We start from the raw sequence: 11,696 nt of genomic DNA, 5'->3' as shown, positions 1-11,696 counted from the left end.
GTTTTTTTTTCCCAGAAAGAAAATTTATTATATAATGGTTTCTATTTAGCCTGTTGCAAAGAAGGCACTTTTCTTTTTGTTTCCAGTAGGAGGCATCTAACCCTGTTGGATTCTTGCTTTATATAAAGCCTTAGAAATGCCTTTTTATTATCTTACAGATATCTAATCATGCTTGCTACTCTCAGTTTCAGTCCCTGTCAGTGTCAGTGAGTCTTGGTAGCATTTGCTCAGATTCCCCTGGGGTTCAACAGCAATCAGTCTCATAAAGGTGCAAGGGCCCTCTGGATTGGGGGATGGGGGTCACGGCTCAGCCTTGGTTTTGCAACCACGGCTAGTAAAAATCAACTGTTGTTTCTCTACCGTTCCCGCCTTTCTTCCATCCCCATTTCTCTGACTTCTGTGCTGATGACTGGGCACTGCACCTGGCCGTGTTGAGCTCACAGCACTCCCAGGCCGGGCTTTTCAGAGAATTCACTGCACCTTTTCTTACAGGGAGCTCTGGCAGCTGCGAGCAGCAGCTTCTTTTTTTCTCCCAGTCCACTGCTGGACACTTGGGGTTCTGACCTGTGGTAGCTCTTATGCACAAATCCCACGCTCAGACGTGCTGGTGTGTAGTTTGGGTGGTTTTTGTTGAGTTTTACATATTCAGCTTATTGTTGTTTCAAGGGGACGGATCTAGGCACATCTCTCACTCTGCCATATTTCTCCAAAAATCCCGAGATGGAGATTTAATATTTATCATTGTAGAGGTGGTAGCTGAAATCTCTGGAATATATGAAATCATCTTGGGAGAGGCCTACAGTGAGAACATAATCAGGATGAGGGCAGAACCCTGGGGAATCCCAATCAGAATAGGAAAGGAACTAGCTGAGAATAGCACTATGAGATCCCAGGAAACAAAGAGTTTCAGGAAAGGAGATATCTTTTACAGCAGAGAAATCAAGGAAGAATGAAATATGTCCATTGGATTTGGCAGCAAGTGAATGGTGATCAGTTTTAGCAGTAGGCCAGTTCTCAGAGAGATGAAGAGTGATTGGGCAATGAAGGCAAGAACTTGTATGCAGGCAACTGGAGCAGGGCACAGCCATCCAAGAAGGTCATGTGCAATATGATCCTTCACTTTGAAGCCGTAGAAGATAAGGACATGAGTGTGTGTGGTAGTGGTTGGTTACAGCATAAGTCTGGTGATAAAGGGAGAAGTAAAAAATGTACACGAGAATTGCCTAATTCAGAAAAAATGGAAAGGCCTCTTGGTAGCCATGACAGTCAGCTGACACAGGGAACGCCAGCTGTTTGCAAGAGGAGAGTAAATTGAAGTAGTAGTGGTTAACGCATCTAGGCCATGGAATTCATGGGAAATAGATTTTTTGACAGAGAAACAGCAGAACGCAGACAGAAGATAAGGAATTAAGAAACTCTGGCTGCTTTGCATTAAACTCAGGCTTGCCTTATAAATTCTTTAGCTAGAACATATCTTCCCAAGCTATAAGACTGAGGCAAATAGTCCTTATCTAAGGGTGAATCCAAACATTCCCTGTGGTTTGGTATTATCTGTAATAATGCGCCTTTATATTGTATGAATAATTAGGAGCTCACCATGCTGTATATTAACACCAGAACAGTGTTAAAATGGGTAAATCTCTAAAATAGTATTAAGGAATAGTAGGCTCAGAACAAAACAAACAGTCCCACCTGCTCCTAACTCAGACAAACACACACCAATGGAGCATAACGATTTCAAATCCTGTAGGGAAAAGGGGAAAGGTTGGAAATGTCAACTTAAAATGTTTTGTTAAATCCAATGGCAGAAAAAAAAAATACCAGGGAGGGGAACAACTCAAAATAATGGTTCTTCCAGATAACACCTACCCTCAAGGAGGAAAACTGAAATCAAACATTAAATCTAAATTTAAATATCCAAGGAAAACTCCTTTATTTAACATTACTAGGCATGTCATTTTTTAAAGTTGACATACTCCTAATGTAGGCTAAATAAGGTTTAGCCAGTAACAGGCTAGTGATCTTGGGCAAGTCACTTATCAGTTCATTTGTAGCATACAGATAATAATACAGACTCTGGGAGAAGATGCCTTGGAAAGTACAAGGCAATGTACCAATACCAGGCAAGGGCTTTTATGAGGCAGGACATACCTTGAAAAATCAAGATAGCTTAAGCCATAAAGAGTTGGGCTGCAGTTGTTCAGGAGTGCTAGGTGGTGTGTAAATGTCCTTGTCGGTTAAAGAGACCTTTGGCAAAGGAAAAGTACACACTTCCCAGCAAGCTTTGTGCTTGATGTCTCCCCAAGGCAGGAGGCAGGCCTTCCAGGGGCTGTGGCATATCTCTGGGGTGACCTAACATTCAATCCCCTCCCACCTCGCAGAGCTCGAGAGAAACAGCTTGAAATCCAAATGGGGCCCTCTCCTCAGCTAAGGAAAGCAGTCTCAAATCTTTCTGACATCTGCACAAAAGGGGTGCTGAGGGGCTGCCCTGCTGAGTCAACAGTGCTAGGGCCAGTTTAAACAATCCTGCTTTGCCCTGAGAATGCAGGAGAGTAGGAAGGATGACATAATGGGCCCTGGCATTGCAGGCGGCTTCAAGCATCCACGTTCACAGGGTCAACCCCATAAGCACTGGCCTCCTGATCTACTTGGGAAATAGGACATCCCTGCTCTCTTGACTCATGAAATACAGTTTGGTCCAGTTCAATAACCTTGCAAAATGGTCCCAGAAACTTCAGACTTCACAAATAAACTTTTGGAAACATGTTTAACTATGCAGATCCTGAGTCTTTTAAATATTGAAGGAAAAAAAATCTGTGTGGTGATTTTCTATTTTCTTCTATCCCATGCTCCTTCAACTACTCACGTTTTCAAAGGAGAAGCCAGACTTGTGCTCCAGATGTTTGGAACCCAAATGCGGGCTCTTCGCAGAGGAAATTCATTGCTTTCCATTTTCAAAGATTAAAATTCTCAGCCAGGGGTTAAAAAAAAGAGGTCAGCATAGGCATGTCTGCCCAGTGTAGGATTAACCTCCATTCTGATATATACTAAAATTTTCTGCTTTTAAAGGGTCCTCAACCCAACAAACAATTCAGGGCTGCTTCTCAGTTCCATGGCTGTGAGATCTAACTAACAGCTTCCTGCCCCCAATAACCCATCAGGAAATGCCTTTTTGTGTCAAACTTTAAATCTCATCTGTTTCCACTTGAGCCATTTTATTCGTCATTTCTTTGCAGAGATAAAGTAAGTCAATAATAATCACTTCTTAGGAACGTGGGTAGAAGATATGTCCAGGAAATTCATAAAGAAATACAAAAGTGCAATGAATATGTGAAAAGACACTTAAAATCACAAGTACTCTGGGAATTGGGATGATTTTCACCCATATTATCAAAAATATCAAGTGCTGGCAAGGGTGTAGAAACATTGGTACTCTTGTACAATGCTGATTGGAGTGGAAATTGGAATAGATACTTTGTAGGGTAATTGAACATTAACTTTGAAAATTAAAAATGCTTATGACCATTGTATTTGGTAACTGTGAGCCTTAGTATTTATGCTGGAGAGGTCCACAAGGAGGTCTGTGTAAGAATTTCCACTGCAGCACTACCATTTTTTTTAAATAGCAAAAACTTGGAAACAGCTAAAGTGTTCATCAAAAAGGAATGACTGAATTAAACTATAGGGTAGAGGAAAAGATTCTAAGGACATATTAAGTGACCAAAAAAAATGCACAGAATATACAGATGAAACTATTTTTACACATATTTGTACATATTGCTGGTTATGCACAGAAAAAGACCAGAAAGACAATAGTGGGACTGAGAGAGCATCAAGGGAGACTTTTACTTTGTTTTCATTGCTTGCTGTTGTTTAAGAATCTATTAATATATTTCTTATAGAATTTTTTTTTCTTAAAGTGTTTCCTGGTTGTAGATCAAAGGCAAGAACATGGGTCTCGGTAGCTATAGTGAATATGACTTACTTGGGGAACAGTAGTGGGTAAAGTAAATAGATGAGAAATCAAAGGACCCAGCTAATTGCCTGAATTTCTCATCAGTTTGCTATGTGACCCTGGGAAGTCATTTTTCTTCTCAGAGTCTCTGTACAATCAGTGGATAAGATGAGAAGCTTAGTAAGATATTTTCCCTTTCTGATATTTTATGATTCTCCAAGTCTATGCCTTTAATGTAAAATGGATCTGGTCCCTTTTGATGTGGAGATAACTTTTTATTCCCTTCCTCTAAATTCTGGCATAGCTTTGACATTTCACTTTAATGCTTCTGAGGGTTTGGTTGACCTGTTTATGCTATTTTCCTTTGACAGTGTAAGCTCTTAGTCTTGTTTGAGTGTGGCGAAAGTGCAAATACAATCCTAGAAGTTGGAAGATCTGAATATCACACTGTGGCCATCAGTTCTGGAAATTGTATATATATTTACAAATTGAACTCCCTTGAATAGTTTTTCTGAGTTATACAAAAGATGGAAGTTTATTCGGTGAAAAATCAGAAATACAGATCATCTGGGTTAATGCATCACATATGCATATACAAAGATTGATGGAAATGCAATGTCAGTGTACTATGTTCATTGCAGTTTTCACAACAATTTGAATTGCGCATTGCTAATAAGAGACAACCCATTGACTATATCAGATAATATTTTAAAACATACCATATGCTTTAATATAATATCTATAAATCACTATGTATAGTCACCTATATTTCTGGACTTTGCGGCTACCCTGTACCCTTGATATTGGACAAATAATATCCTTAATCTATAGATAACAATTGGAACACTTGGTCCCCAGAGTAATAGGGAAGAACCATGTGGATATAAATGAGCTATGACAATTTACATATATCTAATAACATATCATAATCTGATTCTGCACAATCTAATTGGATTTTGGAAATACTCCAGATGAAATCTTGAGGAAACCTTGGCATTAAGTCAGTGAAGAAAATCTCTTCCTGGTCCCTCAGAGACTTTGACCAATCTAGTTCTGCCTATTATTAGTTAGCAAAGATCCTTCCGGCTGGTCCTCATCAGTTTCCTTGTTCCACGAGTTCATAAGAGAAAATTCTAAGTATTTAATTTTAAAGAAAACACACACATTCCAGATAACAGCTCCTGTGACTACTTGTTTTTCAATAATGAAAGAAGCAACTTACTCTCGCTCCTTTCTCAGGAAAGCATTTACAGCCCCCACTGCAGTCTTGGCCTCCACATGGCTTTCCATAGGATTTCTTCTCTCCCTATCAAAAAAAGAAAAAGAAAAAGGTTAGTAAACCATGTGAACTAAGAAGCAATGTTGCCTCAAGGAACCTAATCCTTAGCCACACTTCTAACCAAGTAAATTTAGAATGGCTTTACTCGTCTCATTTGATGTTGTCAAGAGTAACATGAAATAAAAAGTCATCTTAAGCTAGCACCCTTTTAGGTCAGGTCTATACCTCACTAAATAGCCAGTTTGGTAGCTGGTTTGTGATTCAGATACCCCTTCATTGGTAGAAATTCCAGTCACAAAATATAAAAGAATTTCTCTACAAGGGGCTGGAAATAGACCCTTGACATATCCCTGTTCTTACTGGACATAGGTTTTTGCACTCATTGAGAAAGAAGATGTAGCAGAGAACTTGAGAGAAATTCAAATGCTAGAAATGTGACGAGAGATGAAAATAGCCACAATGTACTCTGCTATGAGAACTGTTCTCCTCAGGCTCTACTATTAGCACACCATTCAAATCTTACACTTATACCCTGCGCCCAGTTAGTCAGATTCAAATCCCTCAAACTTTCCAACTTCCTTTTTTTCTTCTCTGTTTTATGATGATGATGATTATCACTAGCTGAATTTCTACAAGGCCCCCAAATAACTTGACATGCACGGACCCTCTCCAACCTCATCTCCTCACTCTCTTCCTGACTCACTCTGCTTCAATCACAAAAGTATTCATTCTATTCTTTAAAAACTTAAGTGTGTTTCTGTCTCAGGGCCTTTGCCTTGGCTGTGAATTCTGCCTGGAATGTTCTTCTCTTAGGGTTTTTTTTTTTTTTTTTTTTGTGCGGGCCTCCTTTTCATCATCCAGATCTCAGTTCGATTGTCTATTCTCAGAGAGTCCTTTCCTGACCACTCAACCTAAGGTAGCCCCCAGTTACTTCTAATCATATCGCTACATTACATTTTCCACATTAAAATTCTGTTTTCTCCATTAGAATGTAAGCTCCATTTTAGTAGAGACCTTATCTGTGTTGTCCAACATTGTATCCCCAATGTCTAAAACAGTGAATGGCATATACGAATGTTTGATGACCACATGAGTGAAGCTGGGATTTGAACCCAGGTCTGACTAACTTCCAAGTCTTGACCCTAGCCCTTATACCTTAGTGTTTTCTATGTCCTCTGTCTACCAGACTCTCTATATCAGAACTCAAAAATGTGGAAACTGCCATTCTGATCTTATCCATCTTGGAGAAAAAGCAAAACATAAATTCTAGCTATTATCTGTAACAAGACATTTATCTCTAGGATGGATTTAGTATCATCCAACTTTTCTGTTTAATGTTGGCTGTTTTGTTTTTCTTTTCAAAAGAGAGGGCATATTTATGAACCAGCCTCATACTTAATCATGCTTGCCTCTTTGTACTGTGAGCCTTTTCTTAAGTCCCAGGAAGCACTGCGAATTTCTCAGATGGTCTCTTATCTCTTTAGACATTCCTACAACATTTTATCACCACACCTCAGTAATAAGGTAGTGATGGCAGAACTATGACAAAATATTGCTATTTTAGATTCCAAACACCTTCCTTATATGAGATATTTCATCTCTCTTATATGCCTTTGACATGGTAAGTGCTATTGTACACTTTCCAGTTTGCCCTCCATTTTATCATATGTAGGACAGGCAAGTTTTCATAAGGATGAGATCAAGAGGTACTGTGAGAGGAGGAAACTGGTGGTTATCATAGAAGAGAGAACAGAGAGACAGAGTAGCATTGAATTTAACCTTCACCTATGCTGTCATTTTGTCTATGTTGAGTACTATATTTCTTGGGATAATGGATAATTTGTATTTGCTTCTCCATATATTTCTGTACTTTCCAAACAGTCTTCAAAGAGCACATATAATTAGTAGGAAGAAAAAAACCCAATATGTTACTAAATGATAAAAAGCACCTGCTTCAAAGGAGGGGGATTCAACAGGCATTGCCAAAGTTGAAGTGGTGTCTGTTTAGAGCTATGGACTACTTTCAAACAATGGCTTTTGGGTGTCCCACAAGATCTATCTATCGTTGACCAAAAGTTTCCAGATCTCTAGCACAGAGCAATGAGGCCTGAGGTAAGGGAGCTGAATAAGGCAGGGGGAAAATGTCAATAAAAGGAGCTAAACAAAAATGTAAAGAGCCAAAACTATGATTTCTTGAGGATTTGGTAAAACAAGGAGGCAAAGACACCCAGTTAACAGACAGCAAAGCATCACAGTCCTCTGTCATTGAAGAAAGTAACCAGAGAAGCTCCACTGGTCACAAGTATTTTCCTGTAATGCCAGTCCTGGCAGTTCCCCTAGGAGTCTTCGGTTACAGTGATGGGGGAGGGATAAACGGAGTGGCTTCCATGGATCATAAGACCAGGCCCTGAGGAAGTCTCTGCCCTATCCTGATTTGTCTGTGGTCACTCCAAGCCCTGCTCAACCAGGCCATGTCACTCCCTGGGATTAGAATTATCTTCTCCTTCTTCTCAAAATCCAAACCCTCCTTATACCCACAGAAAAGTAGAACTAGAAAGACCCTGAGAGATTATCTAATACAGTGGTTCTTAACTTCATCAGACCAGCATACCATTTTTTATTATAAGTATTTTTATTCTTTCTTGCTATTCTGAAAAGAAATTCATAGGAATAAGTTATAATAAAGATGTAAACAATAATTTAAAACACATATTATACCATAATTATATTACAAAGAAAAAAAGTCATTTACAATGAAACAATATATATCTCAATATGTAAATGCTCATACATGGCTATATGAGAAGATGTAATGAAATCGTCAGAAGTAGCAGCTTAATACAGAACTGCCATAAATGCTATAGCCTACTGAAGCATAATGACACTGGGATATGGTATTGGTGACTCAAATATCATGATTGGAGTTTCTATTAGTGTGGTGATTCTCTGAAATGGTAGATAAATCACTGTAAAGTTCTGAAAAAATAGTTCAATCTCTACTTTATTTACTGGATAATTTTCATTGATAATGATAAAACCATGAAAAACATATTTCAATACGTAAAATGTGGTTGTGTTCTAGGCTCAGATAATTTATAAACAGAGTTTTCACCTCCATGGATGTCCAGGGGTCTTCTAAATATAGAAGCAGAACAATTCTTTGTAGTGTACAGAACACCTATCATTCCCGGCCCCTACCTAAGAGCCTCCCTCAATCATTTTGACAACCAAAATCACCCTCTCAATTTCCAAAACACCTCACAATTTCCAAAATTTCTGTTGAGAACTATTAGTATAATCCAAATCACCCATTTTACAGATTAGAACACTGAAGGAAATTACTTTGGCCCAGGTCACACTGCTAGTCAGCAGACCCTAGCATTTCTAACCCCAATTTCATATTCTTCCCACTATTGCATACGTCTCAAGACCAAGCTCAAGTTCCATTTCTTCCACAACCAGTCCAGCTCAGTGAAAAGACACAGCACACACTATATGTCCTACTCATTTGGCAAGTGTCATATTGCTGTGGGACAGTTGTTACAATGTTCCTTAGGTTGCATGACTGAGAGTCTTGTTTTTTTTTTTTTCAATCAAACAAGAATGTCTATAAGGGAAAGGTCAACCTAGTTTACCTCTTTGTATATTTCCACAGTATTAGAAAGGCAACCTATGTCCTAGCCATTACCTGAGGCACTATACCTTAGTTAAGCATATAAACTCTGGAGTCAGTCTGTGTAGGCTTAAATTCCAGTTTTAATATGTCTGAGGTGGGTGATCTTAGGCAAATGGTTTAACCTTGTTGATACCCAATTTTCCATCTGTAAAATGAAGATGGCAACACTATTTACTGTATAAGGCTTGACTGAGGATCTAATAAGATAAATCATGCAAAGCACAGTGCCTAGATTATAGTAAGCACTCAATGTTAGCTATTATTATTACATTAATATTAGCTATGCTACACTACTCAGCATCTCTGTAATACTCTGATCTCACTTCGAAACTGATAATCAAGTGATAAGCTACAATACAGCCATGCCAGTTTGTCTGTGGCTTATATCTACTCTACTTGGTTAGAATACCTATTTGGATTTATTGATGTCTGCGTATAACTGATTATTAAATATTTTTTAATGCTACCAGTATCACACACATCTTTTTCAATGCTGTTGCTGGATCCTTTGTATAAAATGCCTTCTTTACCCCCTTTTGCCATTTACCAAAAACCTAACTTCTAATCATTCTTCAAAACCCAGCTCAAACACCATATTCTTGGTGAAGACTCCCTCCACCCCCATTTTTTTTCCTTTTGGCAATTTCAGGCAAAAGTTCTTGCTCTCTCCTTTTTGCTAATGATGTTTTGCCATATTTGACTCAATCTATTTGGTTCTGCCATCAGCCTAGGAACAGGTCTCTTATTTAATTCTTCTCTGTAGCCCTTGCACAAGCAGGTACTCAGTAAAGAGCTTTGAAATTATTGCTCTCAGAACAACTGATTACAAGTGTTGGACCAGCTCAGTTGGGATTATCCTTCCCCCTTTGGTTTTCTGAAATAATTACATCACAGTGTTCCTTCTACAAATCAATATGTTTTTCCAGGCATCACTAGTGATTTCCAGCATGAGCAGTAGCAGAGATGACAATGACGCAAAAGATAACCCAAGAAGTGAGCTATCCTTGTGAGCAAGTCCTCCAGAATCTTAGGTCACAGAAAGCTGGCTATATAAAATTTTATTTTGACCATTCACTCAATAAATATTTATTAAGCACCTACTATGTGCTAAGCACTGTGTTAGACACAGGGGATAAAGGCTGTATCATACAGCCACAAGTAAAACCAAACCCCTGCTCTCATGATGTTTGCAATCCAGAGGGAAAGGAAATAAATAAATATTACATCCATATTTGTCAGATAATACGTGTTATGGAGGAAGATAAAGCAGGGTAAAAAGGACAAAAATGTGTTGGGGTCAGGTTGTTATTTTATAGAAAGCCAGGGAAGGCTTTGCTCATTAGGTGACTTCTGAGCATAGAACAGTGTTTCTCAAAGCAGTGGTCCTTGGGCCAGTATTATCAGTCCTGGAAACATATTAGGAATGCAAATTATTGCCCCGCCCAGACCTACTGAATCATAAATTTTAGAATGGGGCCCAGAAATCTGTTTTAACAAGCCCTTCCGGTGATACTGATGTACGGTAGTTTGAGAACTTCTGTGAGGGAGCAAGCTATGTAGTAATCTGGGGAACGAGTGAATGTTCCGAGTGAAGGCAAGAGCAGAGGCAGTAAAAATGATAGAACACACTTGATGTTTTGGCTAAGTAGCAAGGAGTCCAGAGTGTGGAATGGAGTGAATAAGGAGATTAAGGTTGATGATGAGGTCAGAGATGTTGCAGGGGCAGGTCATGAAAGATTTTATAGACCACTGTAAATAATTTGATTTTGGAAAAACACTGAATGGTTTTGAACACAGGAGTGGCATCTACTGATTTACTTTTTAAGATAGGTCCCTCTAGTTTCTGTGTGAACTACAGTGGGGGAAGGGTTGAAGCAGGGAGGATTAGGTTAAACATGGCGGTGTGAGAGATGTTCCCAGATCTCTCCCCTTGAAACAACAATAAGCTGAACATTTAAAACTCAGCAAAAAACACTCAAACTGCACACCAGCAAATCTGACCGTGGGATCTGCAGATAAGAGCTACCACAGGTCAGAACCCTGAGTGTTGGGCGGTGGACTGGGAGAAACAAAGCAGCAGCCTCTCCCAGCTGGAGCTTCCTGTAGGAGGAGGGGAAGGGGAGAAGGATTGGTGACTTCCCTGAACAGCCCTGCCCAAGAGTGCCGTGAGCTCCACGCAGCTGGCAGTAGTGCCCAATCATCAGGGCAGAAGGCAGAGAAACAGGGATGGCAGAAAAGCGAGGATGGCAGAGAAACAACAATTGTTTTTTACCAGCCATGGCTGCAAAACTGAGGCTGAGCCACAGTCCCTATCTCCCAACCTAGAGGGCTCCTGCCCCTATACCCTCCAAGACAGAACAGTGGAGCCCCAGGGGAATCTGAGCAAACGCTACCGAAACTGTCACTAACAGTAACAGGAACTGTGATTGAGGGTAGCGAGCATGATTCAACATTTATAAGGAAAGAAAGACATTATTAAAACTTTAAATAAAGCAGAGATCCAAGAGGTTTAGATGCCACCTACTGGGAACCAAAAGAATAAAACATTATTTGCAACAGGCTAGGGACCATAATATAATAAATCTTCTTTCTGGGGAGGGCAGGCTGGGGGAAAGCAGTACACACTTCCATTAATGCCCAGGCAGAAAAATAGTCCATTAAACACTATGAACAACCAAAGTGACAAGGCAGCTCAGAAGGAAAGAGAAAAATCTCCAGAAAATAAGCTTACAGACATAGAAATATGTGACTTAAATGACAGAGAATTCAGGATGGTACTTCTGAAA

At 39.5% G+C, this 11,696-nt stretch overlaps 1 protein-coding gene across 1 annotated transcript in view; it reads right to left on the bottom strand.

The window, feature by feature from the left end:
• The window catches only part of COL4A6 (collagen type IV alpha 6 chain), a 312,034-nt gene that overhangs the window by 161,430 nt on the left and 138,908 nt on the right, over positions 1 to 11,696 (bottom strand). Inside the window, exon 3 of the mRNA XM_015591655.2 lies at positions 5,178 to 5,261. Coding sequence (XP_015447141.1) covers positions 5,178 to 5,261 — 84 coding nt within the window. The remainder of the gene's footprint in view (positions 1 to 5,177; positions 5,262 to 11,696) is intronic.

The sequence above is a fragment of the Pteropus alecto genome, unplaced genomic scaffold, assembly GCF_000325575.1.
Source record: "Pteropus alecto unplaced genomic scaffold, ASM32557v1 scaffold246, whole genome shotgun sequence".
NCBI classification, from domain to species: domain Eukaryota; kingdom Metazoa; phylum Chordata; class Mammalia; order Chiroptera; family Pteropodidae; genus Pteropus; species Pteropus alecto.
This window is presented reverse-complemented; position numbering and strand designations above follow the sequence as displayed.